At 40.5% G+C, this 17,685-nt stretch overlaps 1 protein-coding gene and 1 pseudogene across 2 annotated transcripts in view; both read right to left on the bottom strand.

Annotated features, from left to right (window-relative positions):
• Window positions 1–536: 536 nt before the first annotated feature.
• Window positions 537–2,112, bottom strand: LOC137224463 (zinc finger and BTB domain-containing protein 44 pseudogene; annotated as a pseudogene).
• A 7,737-nt stretch (window positions 2,113–9,849) lies between these two features.
• KNG1 (kininogen 1) overlaps window positions 9,850–17,685 on the bottom strand; it is a 28,267-nt gene continuing 20,431 nt past the window's right edge. The window contains exons 8-11 of one of the 2 annotated variants that reach the window (XM_067738360.1): window positions 14,198–14,305; window positions 13,993–14,079; window positions 12,536–12,613; window positions 9,850–10,584 (exon numbers count right to left, since the gene is read on the bottom strand). In XM_067738360.1, coding sequence (XP_067594461.1) covers window positions 10,504–10,584; window positions 12,536–12,613; window positions 13,993–14,079; window positions 14,198–14,305 — 354 coding nt within the window. In that variant the 3' untranslated portion in view covers window positions 9,850–10,503. Of the gene's footprint in view, window positions 12,614–13,992; window positions 14,080–14,197; window positions 14,306–17,685 lie in introns of both variants that reach the window. The other variant, XM_067738359.1, reaches the window with a different exon arrangement.

Raw genomic sequence — 17,685 nt, 5'->3', positions numbered from 1 at the left:
ACTATAAACCACGAAGTTTCTTTCTTTTCTTTTCTTTTTTTAGCAGCAAGAGGTAATAGTCATTAATTTAAGGTTTTTAGTTTTTCTTTAGTCTTAACAATTCTTTTTTTTTCCCAAATAGATTTGAGTCATAGATCATCATTTTATAGACTCTCCTCTACTTCTACATTATTGCTTACATTGCGTAAAAACTATCCTAACTGCTTTTAATATGACATTTGGCAATGTCTTAAAATATTTTGGAGTAAGGACAATTTATCACTGTCATATGGGTATTTTGCAAACAATCTCAGTTGGGTTAAGAATATAACTTTAGGGCTTCCCTGGTGGCGCAGTGGTTGAGAGTCCGCCTGCCGATGCCGGGGACACGGGTTCGTACCCCGGTCCGGGAAGATCCCACATGCCGCGGAGCGGCTGGGCCCGTGAGCCATGGCTGCTGAGACTGCGCGTTCGGAGCCTGTGCTCCGCAACGGGAGAGGCCACAACAATGAGAGGCCCGCGTACCACAAAAAAAAAAAAAAAAAAAAAAAAAGAATATAACCTTAACAGAGAATTCTTTATTTTGTCCAAAACAGCAGAATAAAAACATCCTCAACAATACACAAACCTATGTATAAAATATAGAACATCTCCAGTATATCTCCTTTTCATGGGATCATGCCAAGTATAGGCAAGAGAAAACTGATTTAGGCAATGACCCAATTAGCCAGGCATTAACATTCAAAGACCAGGTAAACAATAATTTTATCCAGAAAAGCTGTATGAAAGAGTTCCTATGAAGCCGATTCACACACTATATTCTCTGTTCCTGGTCATTTCATGCACAAGTTGACTATCCTTAACCATGCTTCTTCGCCTTCTTTCACAGAAGAAGGATTATTTGGAGGAGTGGTACTATAAAGGTACAGGGAATACCTATCCCAATACCAGATTTTCACCATGAAAAATTATAGCGACAAAGCTTAAAAAAAACCACACACACGCAAAACACGTGGGATTTCAGAAGTATATACCCTAATAATTTTTAAGAAAGCTCACCATAAATACTTCCAAAAACAACAGGCTTTACAAAAGACTGTACAATATCCTGTGTATAGGATATAGGATATTCAGGCCATTTGCCAGATTCACTCAGTAATACGTTTCTGATGTACGCTTTCATTTCAGGAAGGTCAATAATCACCTGATTTCTTCTTGACCTAGTGATCTGTTGTTAGCCTACTCCTGATAATGGGAGAGGAAACTGATACCAGTTTTAAGTCAGCTGGTTCTCCTTAAGTCTCAAGGTTTCTATTATATTTCAACACCATGTTATTGTGCACTTACAGAAGCAATCTCTCAGTCATGAAAAATAAAACATCAGTTGCAGAACTTACAAAGTAAAAAGGGAAATTCTTTCCCAAACCCTTTTTTGCTTAAAAAGTTCAATTAAATTCAAATGTACAAGACCAAGCACAGGCACTTTCCAAAAATCAAAAATGAAGCCAAACCATGAAATTACTCAATAGTTACAGAAGACAGCTCTGATTTTGGGGGGTCCTCTCTGGTTGCCTCGGCACAAGCACTGGTCTTTGGCTGCCCTGGCATTTCCTCCTCTTTTTCTGTCAGCCCACCAAGAGACCCCAAGGGAAAAGTGCTTTCACAATTCTGGGTCGAGGAGACCTGTGAAATTACAGGCATCTGGACAGAGGCGTTGTCTTCAAAACTGTGTTCTCCACGATCATACTGAACAAGGGTCTCTTCTTGCTCCTGGTTTAAGTAGTCCGGTACTAGGAAATCACTGCTCTGGAAGTAGTTTGCTAGCTCTGACGTTTCATGGTTCAGACTCCTCAGGTGCACGATTAAATTTCCAGAGTTGGTGAACATGGCGCCACATGTTCTGCACTCGTAAATCCGAGGCTTGCGGATAATGTGCCGGGAAACCCTCATGTGGTGTTCATATTCCCCGAAGGAAGTGAAAGTGGCACTACATATCTGGCACCGGAAACAGCGTTTACCTTCACGCTTTGGGCGATGCATCTTTAGCGAGTAAGCCCTGGTGAACTTTTTCCCACAGCGGTCATACTGAAATGGTTTAATTCCTGAGTGGATGAGCATGTGCTGTTTCAGGTTCTGAATCGCACCCCACATGTTGGACACTGAAAAGGTCTATCTGGACCATTTGGACTTGACCGTTCTGTGCTGCGATCATCATCATCTGCGTGAGCACTGGTGCTAGAAGTGCTCTGAAGTGTAGGTAACCCTTCAGTGACGCCTTCATCTACTGAACCTGCGGGCGGCGGTGCCAGGGCCCGGAGGCCTGCTGCTCCTCCTCCTCCTCCTCCTCCTCCCCGCCAGGCTGAGGCGGCGAGGGGTGGCGATGGCAGCCTGGGGGGAGGGGGCGGAGCGCGCGGCCTCGCTCCCTCTCTCCTCCCCCAGGGGACGCAGCTGTGTCTTTTTAAAAAATCATTCTCTCTCTCTCTCTCTCTCTATATATATATTTTTTTTTTTTCTTTTTTTTTCTTTTGGTTGCACCGGGTCTTAGTTGTGGCAGGCAGGCTCCTTAGTTGCGGCTCGTGAGCTCCTTAGTTGCAGCTCACGGGCTCCTTAGTTGTGGCTTGCAGGCTCCTTTGTTGTGGCATGCAAACTCTTAACTGCGGCATGCATGTGGGATCTAGTTCCCTGCCCAGAGATCGAACCCACATCCCCTGCATTGGAAGGCAGATTCTTAACCACTGCGCCACCAGGGAAGTCCCAGGAAGCTGTGTCTTTATAATTCATCATCTTACAAATGGAAAGGGTCTCCTGTATTTGTTTTTTTCTTTCCCTTTTGGTAACTACTCATTGTTGGCTTGTTGTCGATTTTCCTACCTCTATTTTTTATGTTATAAATAAGAGAGACAAGAGGTCATTCAATGAACGTTAAATTTTCCTTTTTCTCATCTAAAAATGTTTTTGAGAGTGTTTATATTAGAAAACAATAGACATACTCTTTAAATTTTCATTAATAACTTAGTTATCTTTATATCATAATTTATATGTTTTAAGTTTTATTTTGCTCAGAGTTTTAACTCTCATCTAAAACTTAAACTTTTCCGCTTGGAAGGCACCTTTTCCTAGGAAAAAGACTTTTTAAGTTTCAATATTCTGAAGACTACACGTTAACCTACTTGAGGCCTTTCGATAGGCCATAGAGTTTACTGCTGGGCACTTGCAGACAGAGTGACAGCCCAGTATCTATCTTTCCTCACAGCCTGGAGATTTTCTCCTCAGGCGTAATGTCTCATTTTTTTTGAAAATCCTTATGATCCCTTCCCCTAGACTCATAAAGTCTTAGTGGTCTTTTGTCACCAATTATAGGAGTCCCATTAAATTTGAGATATTTTACTGGACTTTATTTTCTAATTTCCTCCATGGGTGAGTCATCCTACATAAGGCAAAGGCACCAAGGGAGGCTCTTGTCCTCTGTCTTTAGTGGCATATCTACACTGGTCTGCCAGAACAGAAAGCTTTCACTGCCAAAGGCTTCAGAAAAGCTAGAGTCCCTTTTGGGGTCCTACATCCTCCTGGGTACATATGGACTTTCACATAGAAAAGTAACCACGGCCATATAACAAAAGGAATCAGTAAGCTCTTAGGCAAAGTGAAATAATACAGCAGCCCTGTAAGAACAAGGAAAAGGATGCAAATGTATTCATTAAGAAGAGAGAGCACTTTTTCCCAGTGGCCTTGAGTTTCCTATAAAGACCTTCACTTCTTTTTTTTTCAATCTTTAATTTTTTTAATTGGGGTATAGTTGTTTTACAATGTTGTGTTAGTTTCTATTGTACAGTGAAGTGGAGCTCCCTGTGCTATACAGGTTTTCATTAGTTATCTATTTTATACATATTAGTGTATATGTGTCAATCCCAATCTCCCAATTCATACCACCCTCCCTTCCCCCCTTGGTGTCCATACATTTGTTCTCTACATCTGTGTCTCTGTTTCTGCCTTGCAAACCAGTTCATCTGTACCATTTTTCTAACTACACATATATGGGTTAATATACGATATTTGTTTTTCTCTTTCTGACTTACTTCATTCTGTATGACAGTTTCTAGGTCCATCCACATCTCTACACATGACCCAGTTTTGTTCCTTTTTATGGCTGAGAAATATTCCATTGTATATATGTACCACATCTTCTTTATCCCTTCATCTGTCAATGGACATTTAGGTTGCTTCCATGACCTGGCTATTGTAAATAGTGTTGCAATGAACATTGGGGTGCCTGTGTCTTTTTGAATTATAGTTTTCTCTGGGTATATGCTCAGTAGTGGGATTGCTGGTCATAGGGTAGTTCTATTTTTAGTTTTTTAATACTGTTCTCCATAGTGTTCTCCATAGTGGCTGTATCAATTTACATTCCCACCAACAGTGCAAGAGGGTTCCCTTTTCTCACACCCTCTCCAGCATTTGTTGTTTGTAGATTTTCTGATGATGCCCATTCTAACTGGTGTGAGGTGATACCTCATTGTAGTTTTGATTTGCATTTCTCTAATAATTAGTGATGTTGAGCATCTTTTCATGTGTTTGTTGGCCATCTGTATGTCTTCTTTGGAGAAATGTCTATTTATGTCTTCCACCCATTTTTTGATTGAGTTGTTTGGTCTTTTGATATTGAGATGCATGAGCTGTTTATATATTTTGGAGATTAATCCTTTGTCCGTTGATTCATTTGCAAATATTTTCTCCCATTCTGAGAGTTTTTTCATCTTGTTTATGGTTTCCTTTGCTGTGCAGAAGCTTTTAGGTTTCATCAGGTCCCGTTTATTTATTTTTGTTTTTATTTCCATTTCTCTAGGAGGTGGGTCAAAAAAGATCTTGCTGTGATTTATTGTCAAACTGTGTTCTGCCTATGTTTTCCTCTAAGAGTTTTATGGTGTCCGGTAAAGACCTTCACTTCTGCATTTATCCTCTGGGGGTCAGCAGTTCCCCGTAAAGGAGGAAAGATACCCTTGGGAAAGGTGAGGGCCACTGGCAGTCATTCATTTCGTTTCTCATTTTTCCTGGTGGTGAGGGAAAACTTGCTTCTTACTGGGGCTGGACACTCACAAAAAAAATCCTCACTCACCTGAATAAGATTTAAGCTGAATCACCTCTCAAATGTAGAAACACTTATTCAGAAAGGACTATTTTGAGTCAGCTACTCACAGAAGGGTCTCCACCTATTGTATGGATCCACCTTTTGTCATATCAGTACAGTAACAGCAACAACAAATACCATACTTACTGAATTTTCTTACTAAGATTTTCAGCAGTGTATCATTATTAAAAGTTATTCATATGTTTATCACAATTATGAAGGAACTTATGAAAATCAAGTCTAAGGGCATAAAAAATGGTCATACTTGTTGAATAAAAAAATAGAGATTATATGTTATATTTACAGCATGATTTCCTTTCTGGAATACACATACCTACAGGCATTTTGAGAAAATATTTCTGGAAAGTCATAACCAAAATTTCAACAGTAGTTTCCTTTGGCTGGTGAGATTACAGGAGTTTTTACTTCCGGCTTTAACTTCTTCTAAATTTTCCATACTAAGCATTAAAGTATGTACTATAAAATAGTATATAAAATAAAGAATAGAGATATCATCAACCTTAGAGAAAAAATAATAGTGAAATTCAACATTTAAATGAATATTTAAATGTGAATAGTCTCCATGTTAGTCCTACACTTTCCTGTTACATGTCCTGGCTTTTATTTATTAATATTTACCTAGCATATAGAACTAGCATAAAGTTGTTTGGGGGTAAATAAGATTTCGGCACTGAGTGGTAGTAGATGTTCAAAACAGAGAGAAAAAATGCAGGAGAGAGGCATCTGCTCATTACTACTCTTGCAGGGCACCTGGGCAAATGTCACTGCCCACGTCGTTTTCCTTCTACTCTTGGTCCATCAGTTCTAGATTTCCTCATTATAGGACTCTAGAATCTTGGAGGAGGATGGGCCACCCCTGTCATCCTGTCCTGCCCTTCTACCCAGCTCAGAGACTCTTCCCAGAATACCTCTAACTTCCTGGCCTCTCCTTCAGCACCTCCAGAAATGTGGAGCTCAGTACTTTTGCCTGAAATACTTTCCCCCTTTCTCTGCCTGCAGCACTTCTACTCATCATTCAATATTCAAATCAGGTGCTCAGTTTCTCAGGCCCATGTGGCACAGTCATTGGTGCTTCTGAGTGTGGACTCTGGGGTCAGAAAGACCTGGGTTCAATCCTGCCTCTTCTGCTAACACTTGCTGTGTGATCTTAGCCAGTTTATCTCACCTCTCTGAGCCTCGGTTTTCTTACCTGTAAAATGGGGTTCGCAGATGTGGTCATGTGTATGGGCTCTTCATGTGGTGTCCAGTACGTAGCAAGCAAGTAATAAATGGTAACTGCTACCACTAACATCAGTGGTTTCAACGCTGACCTGCAGATTAAAATCACCTGCAGAGCTTTTAAAACATGATTTAATAGGGCTGGGCTGATGCTCCTAGCAAAGTTTGCATTGTTTGAAAGTTGCCTAAGTGATTCTAATGTGTAGCCTGCCAGGTGGGGAACTGTTACACCAGCAGTTTTGAAAGTATGGTACCTGGACCAACAGCACCGGGGAAACTGTTAGAAACTCAAATTCCAGGGCCCCCTAGCAGACCTACCAAATGAGAAACTCTGGAAGTGAGCCCCAGCAATCTGGGTTTTAACAAGCCTCCCAGGAGATTCTGAGGCATGCTAACATTTGTGAACCACTGCACTAGATTGTAAGCTAAGTAAAGGCAAGAACCGTTTGTCTTGTTCAATGCCATACATGTTCTTAGGGCTTGACACTGTGCCATACACAAATTCAGTTTAGTTCAACCAAGAAATGTTGGGACTTCCCTGGAGGTCCAGTGGTTACGACTCCATGCTTCCACAGAAGGGGCCTGGGTTCAATCTCTGGTTGGGGAATTAAGATCCTGCAAGCTGCATGGTGCGGGCAAAAAGAAAGAAAGAAAAAAAACAGAGAGCTTCCCTGTTGGCGCGGTGGTTAAGAATCCACCTGCCAATGCAGGAGACACGGGTTCGAGCCCTGTACGGGAAGATCCCACATGCCGCGGAGCAACTAAGCCCGTGTGCCACAACTATTGAGCCTGTGCTCTAGAGCCCGTGAGCCACAAGTACTGAGGCCACGTGCCACAACTACTGAAGCCCGCACACCTAGAGCCTGTGCTCCATGACCAGAGAAGCCATCGCAATGAGAAGCCCATGCACCGCAGTGAAGAGTAGCCCCTGCTCGCCACAACAAGAGAAAGCCAGTGCGCAGCAATGAAGACCAAACGCAGCCAAAACTAAAAATAAATAATTTTTTTTTAAAAGAAAGAAAGAAATGAAATGAAGAACCGATTGAGTGCTAGTTTTCTTTAAGGCATTGTGCCTGGTCCTGGGGATACGATGCTGTACGAGACAGGTGCTCGTCCTCAGGTTGCTTGCAGCCTCTCAGACTCAACTCTTCCTTCCTGCTCTCACTGCTCTTTAAGCACCTACCGTTGTAAACTTTATGCTGATTTATATATATATTTTTATATGTCTGTGTCCCCCACGAAACTGATCTCCTCAGGGCAGGAACAGACTGTACTCATTTCCTAGGAGATGCTCAAAAGCAGTTGCATTGCTGGGCCTGGCTCTGCATTTAAGACTAATGGAATGTGTTCCCCTAATGAAAAATGATGGAGGGAAAAGGCTGGTGTCAGTCAAGGTTTTATCAGGGAAGCAGAACCACTGTGAGGATTACGGTACAAAAGATTTACCTTAGGGCTTCCCTGGTGGTGCAGTGGTTGAGAGTCCGCCTGCCGATGCAGGGGACACGGGTTCGTGCCCCGGTCCAGGAAGATCCCACATTCCGCGGAGCGGCTGGGCCCGTGAGCCATGGCCGCTGAGCCTGCGCGTCCGGAGCCTGTGCTCCGCAACAGGAGAGGCCACAACAGGAAGAGGCCCGCGTACCGCAAAAAAAAAAAAAAAAGAAGCACAAATGGATGAAGCTGTGTGGTTCCAGAGCCAAGGTCATGAACATGGGTGTGCCTTTGGCTTGGGAGTAGGCAGAGGGTGTAGATACTTCAGAAGAGTGAAAGGTAGGTGCTGGGTCTCAGGAAACTCATGATTATTTTATCTAACAAGGGTCTGAGGTGGAAATACTTCCTGTTGTCGAGTAAAGTGAGACCTGTAGACTTTGTATACCAGCCCTGAGAGTGGTCATTCTTCTGCTGAGATGTGATGGTCTGGAGATACCCAGAACACTGCCTTGAGTCCCGTCTTGTCTCATCTAATCAGTGCTCTCCAGAATCTTCAGCATACTGGGTCTTAAATGCTCTTTTAGCATGTCTTAGCTCAGGACATGTAAAAGGTACTCTACTGCCTACTTCAATATAAACTCCCACTTGGTAGAACAGGAAACTATACTCAATATCTTGTAATAACCTCTAATGGAAAAGAATCTAAAAAAGAATATATATATGTATATATACACACATACACACACATATATCAATTATTTGCTGTATACTTGAAACTAACACATTATAAACCAACTATATTTCAATACAATTTTTTTAAAAGCCGTCCCACTTGGGCTTCATTTTATCTTTTCCAAGTTGGTCCCTCCATCTCTTCTGCATCTTCCTGTCACATTAGTCGGGTTCACTGCTCCACAAAGATCCTACTTGGATTAAATGTCTGTTTCATATGCTTTCGTCTAGGCTTCCCAAAGTGATTGTAAGCTCTTCAAGGGAAAGCATTTATGTCTTTTAAAATTTATTTCTCTTCTTTTGCCTTGAGGTTCCCATAGACTGAATATGTGAACACAAGTCAACTAAAGATGAGTAGAAGCACCCGATCACCACACCCGTGCTCTGAGCACCCAGGGAACCCCCAAAATGTGATGAGCTGGCAGGTATTTAAACTAAGACTGACAAAAAAGAGGGCTTACGTCAATTTCTGTCATCTTACTGATGGCATCTTCATCTTACTCCGTAATTCTTCTTTTTTTAAAAAATACATAACGATTTTTTTATATATAAATTTATTATTATTTTTTATTCTGCGTTGGCTCTTCGTTGTGGTGCACAGGCTTCTCATTGTGGTGGCTTCTCTTATTTCGGAGCACAGGTGCTAGGCGCATGGGCTCAGTAGTTGTGGCTCGTGGGCTCTAGAGCTCAGGTTCAGTAGTTGTGGCGCACGGGCTTAGTTGCTCCATGGCATGTGGGATCTTCCCGGACTAGGGCTTGAACCCGTGTCCCCTGCATTGGCAGGTGGATTCTTAACCACTGCGCCACCAGGGAAGTCCCTTACTCAGTAATTCTTTAAAATGATTGCACAGGTTTCTCTTTGTTGACTTTCTCTTCAATCTGGATAGTACAATGGAGTGGGATGTTTTAAATAAAAATTCAATATTAAAAAAAATAATAAGTATTTCTCTTTTTCTCAGGACTGACTATGGTAAATAGCCAATGCCTGTGCTTGACTCCATTCTAGTTTACCATGAGCAGGACTCAGAACAGTACCAGCCAAATGAGATATTTCATAAAGGTTTTGGAGCGAAATAATAATCATCTCAGAATCAGAAATTATCTTGATGTGTTTTTTGTAATGACAACATTGATGATAAAGCCTCGTGATAATATGGTGTAAAGGTGTTTAAGGACTGAGTTTGAATGCCAGCTCTGTCACATATTAACTTTGTGACCCTGGGCAGGGCTCCGTGAGCTAGTTTCCTCATTGTAAAAGAAAGGTGATCACGGGACCTCAGGGTGGTTGTGAGGACTAAGTTACACATGAAAAGGAGCATTCAATAAATGTGTTTTGCTACAGAAAATTTTAAATCTCTTATTTTTTATTCTACTGGTTTTCTATTTTTTCCTTTACCTGGATCAGAAAGATAATTTTACATTTTCCTTCAACTTTTTTGAAACTTAATATTTTCTGATAATGAGAAGTTGGTAGACATCATATTAACAAAAGATTTTTTCCTTTTTTGGTAATTACTTGGATCATAACAAATAGTAATAAAACAAGACGAATTTCTCTCAGCTTTGGGCTGGGAATCAGGAGGAGGAGGAAGGGAAGGGAGAAAGAGAGTCCTTAGATTGGTGGTAGAAACATAACCCACTAACCCTTGATTGGGCACCCGTGACGAGGTCTCTGTGGTGGGGAAGCCCCACCAAAGGGATCCTTTCTCGGTGAGCAAGAATGCTTCGGGGCTGGGCTGTGAGCTCCCAGGGCAGAGCCCTACTGCCCGCTCTCTGATCAGCTCGACTTTGCTGCAGGTTGGTTGTGACTGAAAGGAGACCACTGTGAATTAACTAGGAGGGAGAACATCAAGTTGGAACTTTATTTCACCCAGCCACAGAGGGATAAAACGGCATTCTTCTCTATTTAAATTCTATCCCATCTTCTTGTCCTTCCACGCAGGGCTGCTGACAGAGGTTGTTGGGGCAATTGTGCCAGGTGTGGAGATTCTGCCCACCGGTCAATTGACCTCACTCTCAGATGCTGGCTCTGCCCCTGTCTCTTGAGGTCGGCCCTTGTACTCGCAAGACTTTATGTGCCTCTGTAAGTATAGTAAAACTCCATTAATCTGATGTTATCATGCAAGAAGAGAAAAGTGAAGTCACCAGCTGACAAGATGAGACTTTTTCCTGACATCATAGGTTCTTTATTTGCAAATACAGATAATATTTGAAAGGAAATAAAAACTCAGAGGCTCAAATACATCCAGTAAATTGAAGGAGCAGTGACACATGCATCCACAAGTGAGTGTAGCTGTATGAAGCCCTACCTGTTTCCCTAGGCAAAAGCACAGCAAGGGTTATAAAATATATGCCTCCTTCACATTATCAGGCAACTAAAGATAATCATATTATTCTCTTTTGCAAAGTCCGTACACTTCAATGTTGTAGCAAAAAAAAATAATGCAATTATAAAGTGAGGCTAGAGAGGAGTTTCTCATAAAATTCCTGTAAGTATAGTAAACAAAATTTACATCACATCGCGTGATATTCCCTTATCAATCATTTAAAAAAGATTTCCTTAAGCAGGCCTGCCTTTGTATTACTTCTTCTGCTTTCCATCCTTATCATTAAACTCAGAGCTACTAAACACTAAGGATTACTCAATCTAGCCCTGGCAACATATAAACAAACAGAAAACTCCTATCTGAAAGCCCTGTTGCAAAGCACAGTTAATGAGTAAACAGAAATTACTGACTTATAAGAAACACTGTCACCCAGAAAGAGAATTATCAGAATAGCTTTGTCAAGTGGGAGTAACTGTTTAATATAACTAGCCCATTTTGGAAACAAAAAGTCAATTAATTTACTTTCTCCCTCCTGCCTGTGGCCAGTCTGTCTTTCTCTCTTGTCCCTCTTTGACCTCTGGAGGTTTTTATTATTGTTTTTTCCCCATTAAGAAGTTCAGCATTCAGTCTCTTGACTTCCCTTATTTTCACATGTGTTCAGGGCCCAGATGTCACAGTTTATTCAAAATGTCAAGAATCTTTGTATGAAAATTGATGACGTACGTTTTAAGGTACACATTCGTTATCAGAAAAGCAAACTGCAGTAGGCCACGAGTCACATTAGTTTGTCCATTTTCTGTGCTAGTTGAGAAAACTTGTGAGGAAGACTCAGAAAGGAGTTTGAATTCTGCGCACAGCTTTATGTTGTCCGTAGAGATTGATGGTGTCCCCATTAGGAGTCTCACCATTTCTCTCTAGGCTGCTCTGAACGTTCATGGTCTTAGTTGCATTATATCAGGATATTTGGACCATGGGGAGAGGGGATGATGAGATGTTAAGGAAATACCCGTGGCTGCATAAATTAATAAAGAGCATCAGAGAGACTGAAATCATGAAGTTCTTTCATTTCTACAGTTGGATTCACTCCATTAACTGGCTTCCAGGGGCGTCCAGGACATTTGGGGGAAGTTGTTTCTGGAAAATCTGGAATCAGTTTAAATGCAAGCCTATTTGGCTCTATCTGGATGTCAGGGATCCAATCATCATCACTCTCTGTGGGAGGTGGTAGTGTATTAGGCATCACAGTTGCAACGAGATCTGAGTCCTGTAAGTTAGGAAAGGTATTGGCTACACTTGGCTGGGCTAGGGAAGGGAAGGGTGTTGGCCCTTCTATCTTCTTTTGTACCTGTGAAGAAGAGGTAGTACTATCTTCATAAAAATTTGCCAAATACTCTGTTCTCCAACCATCGTGCTTTCCATTGTTTTTTCCTCTATTTTTATGTTTTCTGTGGCCATGACCATGCTTATGTCCATGGGCTAGGCCATGTCCCCCTTGATGTCCATGACCCCTTTGGTGCCCATGGCCAAGATCATGACCCTTTTGGTGTCCATGGCCTTGGTCATGCTCATGTTTATGGCCATGGCCAAGGCCATGTTTTATTTGCTTTCCATGGCCCCAGCCATGCCTATGAGTGGGTCCTTGTTCTTTTCCTGAATCCCGCTCTTCATCTTGTACAGGTGCCAGGAAAGTGTGGGGTGGACTTACGATTGTTCCTTCTTTAGTTTTCTCCACTGGTACTGATCGGAAAGGTGAAAAACCTGGAGGCCTTTTCATCAGTGTGGTCTAAACAGGAGATATTAAGATGAATGCATTACTGTGAAAACCACACTATCAAAGAAGAAAGAAGGGACAGGGACCTGGCAATGTTATCTCAGTTTACAGTGGGTCATGTCTTTGCCAGATTTTAAGTACTATATTATAAAAATAATCCAAAAAGGATGAAAATGAATAATATTTTTCCTTTTTTGATTGATTTTATAATTTGTAGATATTGATTCTTTTTCTTAATAATACTCTAAACTAGAGAATTTTTTATTTATCTGGAAAAACTGGATGGTTAACTATATAATCTCTAGGGTACTTTCTAAGGCTATGATTCTCTAAAGCCATTGCGTATTACTTATTAGTTGATGCTATTTCTATTAGCACAATTACTGCTTTTATCCAAAAAGGCCCTACCTGGCTTTAAGAATGGAATACATAGGCAGCATATACCACAATCACTCTGTTGAACTGAAACACATTAGAATATATATGTTCATAAGCTTGAAACACAGCCTTTGTATAATGTTTGTATTAGAGTATATACCTACACATGGCGAAAACCTAAATGAGGACAAAGGGAGCGGAGGCAACTTGCATTGAAGATATGGATTTGTGGATTGTTTCTACCTACACTTTCACTACCTATGAGGACGTGGCAGTCGGAGGCACTGTTTGGTGATGCAAAGAGCATGGTCTTTGAAGTCAAACAAGCCAGACCCTACTAGTTACCAGCATCTTGGTGAACAGAGTGGGCTCTGATTTGACCTAGATTTGAATCCGAGCACCACTAGCTTCACTTTCCTCATGTGTAAAATAGGCATGATAAAAGCACCTGCCTCATAGAGTTGTCAGGAGGAACGTATGTGTCAGGTCCTCAGTACAGTGCCTGGGAGGGAGGAAGCACTTGAGAAAGTTATTATTCACTTTAGGACTTTAGCATCTTCGTAATTTTTCGTGTCTCAACATTGACAGTGGGGAAAGTATTACTTACCTCCCAGGGTTCTTTTAAGAATTAAAAAAATGATGCAAACTAATGCTTCTCAAACTTGAATATGGGTATGACTCCCTTGGGGACTGTGTTAAAATGCAGCTTTTGATTCAGGAAATGTGGAGTGGAGTATGAGACCTGTGTTTCTCCCAAGCTCCCTGGATGTGCTTCACTAAGAGAGCCTGTGGACCCCTGGGGCACTGACAGTGTCTGAGAAGTGATTAAGAGGACTGCTGCTCTCCTTTCTAGTCATTAAAAAAAAAGAGATCAGCACAGAAATGTGAGAGCTCTCCGCATTTTAAAAAGATAGTCCCCCAATTCACTTAAATAGTGGTTCATTTTCAACCCCAAAATATGATTTTTCAGAATGAGCATAACTAACCCAAACCAACAGTAATTAGAATCATACCTGTCCAAGTGATTGACAGTTGACAGTAGGGTAAATTTTTTTCTCCCAAGGTACCACGTAAACATCAGCTTTACAGTTTAGAATTAGCTATCCACGAAAACAGAAGCCAAAAGAGAGAACAGTGTTATTCATGAGATACATAAACAAGCATAAAACGTCATATAGGTTTCCAGGGAATAAGTAAGATGGTTGCGTTACTACTCACACTATGTTTATTGATCTCACAACTTTTCGTCAACTCTTCATTACTTTCCTTAGAACATGTGGTTTCCCTGGCCGTGAACACAATAGAATATTTTTTTCCAGCTACCACCTGGAAAATGAATTAGTACAACATAGGAGCTTAATTAATACTGTGTAATAAATCATACATTTTACCATAAGGGCTTTTAGGGGAGAATATTGAAATTTTAATTATACATTGACCAAGTGAGAGCTACACTCAAAAAGCACAAATATTTGACAACAAAACTTTGTTTGTACGCATGTTAAAACACTTGGCTATTGGTTGGGCTCGTTTCCTTTTCTAAATGGGAAAAGAAAACCAGGCTGTAATTTTTATTTTTATATTTTTCTCAGTTTTATTGTTTAGCAGCTGCAAAATTCACTAGTAATTCTAAGCCTCAAGTCATAATATACAGACTCTAGGAAGAGTAGGAAGTAAAACTTAAACATTTCCTTTAAACACAATCTTATTGTGTTTCTTATTGTGTTTCTCTTGAATCAGAGAAATACTGAGTTAGTACCACTATAGAAATTATGTGGATTAAATTATGTGAATAGGAAAATGATTTGGATTTCTAGCTCGCTTCTCTGAGTTTTTTAATATTAAGAAATTATTTTAAGCTCTAGCACTCTAGCAATATTTTTAATCATTACACAATGCTGTCTTCTGTTAACAATTTGTGGCCCAATTTTTTCCTTTTTTTTTTTTTTGGTCTAGAAGAGGCACACTTTATTTACTTAAAAAGTAAAAATCATTGTGTGTGTGTGTGTTTTTTTTTAATACACTGACTTCAACAAAATCCCGAGCACAGTTTTTTTTTTAAAGCCTTACAGCCTTTATATACTTGAAAAACACACTTTATAAAATGTTTTAAAATTATATATATAAATTTAAAAGTTAGGGACTTCCCTGGTGGTGCAGTGGTTAAGAATCTGCCTGCCAGGGCAGGGGACATGGGTTCGATCCCTGATCTGGGAAGATTCCCACATGCCGTGGAGCAACTAAGCCCATGTGACACAACTACTGAAGCCCACGTGCCTACAGCCTGTGCTCTTCAACAAGAGAAGCCACCGCAATGAGAAGCCCACGCACTGCAACAAAGACCCAACACAACCCAAAAAAAAAAAAAAAAAAAGTTAGTTGATGTGGCTCAATTTTCAGGCTAAGTTATTCAGTATTTCATTCGAGGATTTAAATGTGTGTGTGTGTGTGTGTGTGTGTGTGTCTGTGTGTGTCTGTGTGTGTGTATGTGATGGACTGAATGTATCCCTCCCAAATGCATATATTGAAGGCCTAACTTCTAAGGTGATGGTTTTAGGAGGGGGAGCCTTTGGTAGGCAGCTAGGTTTAGATAAAGTCATGATGGTGGGCCCCCATGATGGGATTAGTGACCTTATAAGAGAGAGACTAGACCCCGTTCTCTCTCTGAAATGTGAGGACACAGTGAGAAGGCAGCCATCTGCAAGCCAAGAAGACAGTCCTTACCAGGGAAACAAACTGGCTGGTTTTTGGACTTTCCAGCCTCCGGAACTGTAAGAAATAAACTGCTGTTGTTTGTCACCTAGTCTATGGTATTTTGTTATGGCCGCCTAAGCAGACTAACACTGTGTGTGTGTGTGTGTGTGTGTGTGTGTGTGTGTGTGTGTGTTTAATATTAAGTAGCTATCAAAAAGAATATATCACATATATATGTTGACCTGGAGGGTTGACTGTTATTGAAAAAATAAAGTTATAGGGTGATAGTATAATCCCATTTTTGTAAAAGCAAATCATAACAGTCTTTCCGCTCTCTATGTTTTCTAAAAGCATGGAGAAATTATGGTGGGAGGAGGATGAGGAGAGCGAAGAGTCACAGGAAGAACTAAACTCCTCTACATTTTCTGGCATCATTTTGTTAGGTAAGCACAGCTAAATTTTTAGGACAAATTTGGTAATTAACTTTTAAAACTCCAGATATGTATAAGTTGGGCAGGAAGGTTTGAAAAGCGTTTTAGAGTCTATACTTCGGTGATCATGAATTTTGTTGCTTATTTCAGAGTATACTTTAATCCAGTTTGTTTGACATTACAGTTGATCAATGTGATGCCGCCTAAGAAAGCTGACAGTATATGACACAAACTGCAGCTGTTGGCTCAACACTATTCCAGGTCCAGAGGGCAGGAATAAAGTAGACCTAATAACGTCTTCTGTTCGAGGGCCTCAAGATCGCATCCACATTGCCATTCTTATCAGGTGCCATTCTTATCAGAAGTCTTCCCTGTTTAAGCCCATCCTGCCCAAGTTTTGCTTTTAAGGTAGAGAACACTATGTAGCAATATAAGTTCCAAATGCATTAAAACATTTAAATTAAAGAAATAAGCTGGAAAGATATAAAAAACATTCATCAGTTCTCAGGATGATGAAGGCTTTTTGTAGGTGAAAAGCAGAGGAAGGAACCAGGAGGAAGGGAAAAATGTCTAAATTTGACTAGACAAAAATGAAAACTGATTCTCAAAAGTCACCATAAGTAAAGTAAAAAGGGTAAACTGGGAAGAATATGATGTAGGGTCAATATGACCAATATTTAGTGTTGGTCATAGAAAGCCCAACACTAAAAAACTGGACAAAGGACATGACCAGATCTTTTGGAGAAGTTAAAATGGTCATTAATCCTGAAAAAAGTTTACCTTCATTAATAACCAAGGATACGTACGTAAAAAAACAATGCAACATCATTTTTAACCTTGCGTGTTGGCAAAGATGAGAAACAGCGATGACACCTGGTGTCGGCCAGGTGTGGAAAACATGCAGCTTCAATCACTGATGGTAGGAATATAATTCAGATCAAGACCATCAACCAGTGTCTTACACCCAGGTGGTGTGAATGTAAATTGGCATAATTGCAAATCACTTGGTGATTTGTCAATTTGCATCATAAGTCTTAGACATCCACATATTCCTTGACATTTCTAGGACTTTGTCAAAGGAAAAATTCTAATGTGCACACACAGATCCTTGAAGTGTGTTCATCTGTGCAGAGGCAGGGAGGGACATTGACAGCAGCGGGGACAGAGGCAGTAGGGACACAGCAAAATGAACGGTATATAACAGAAATCGCAACCATTCACATGTGCAAACGAAGGATTTAAGAAATGTTTGGTATCTGAAATATGAAACCAACCTGGAACGGACATGCACCCAAATAGGACTAAACATGCGAAGCCAAGGCAAGACTAAAATTGTAAAACAAATCTAGCAATTTGGCAAATTGGTCATTTGGAGATTGGCTACTGCAAATTCATTATGGTAAGTTGATTTCCAATAATAATAAATTGGCTGCTCCCACTAAGGCTGCCTTGAGTAACCAAATTGCTCTCTTTACATGCAAAAATCAGTAAAGAGTCACCTCTTAAAAGTAAATTTGAAATTCTCACAATATTCCAGATTAATTTAGCAAATGAAGGAATGTCATTCCCTTTCAATTCGTA

This window comes from Pseudorca crassidens, chromosome 5, assembly GCF_039906515.1.
Source record: "Pseudorca crassidens isolate mPseCra1 chromosome 5, mPseCra1.hap1, whole genome shotgun sequence".
In the NCBI taxonomy this organism is placed as follows: Eukaryota; Metazoa; Chordata; class Mammalia; order Artiodactyla; family Delphinidae; genus Pseudorca; species Pseudorca crassidens.
The sequence above is the reverse complement of the archived record's forward strand: the minus strand, read 5'-3'. Positions and strand labels throughout refer to the sequence as shown.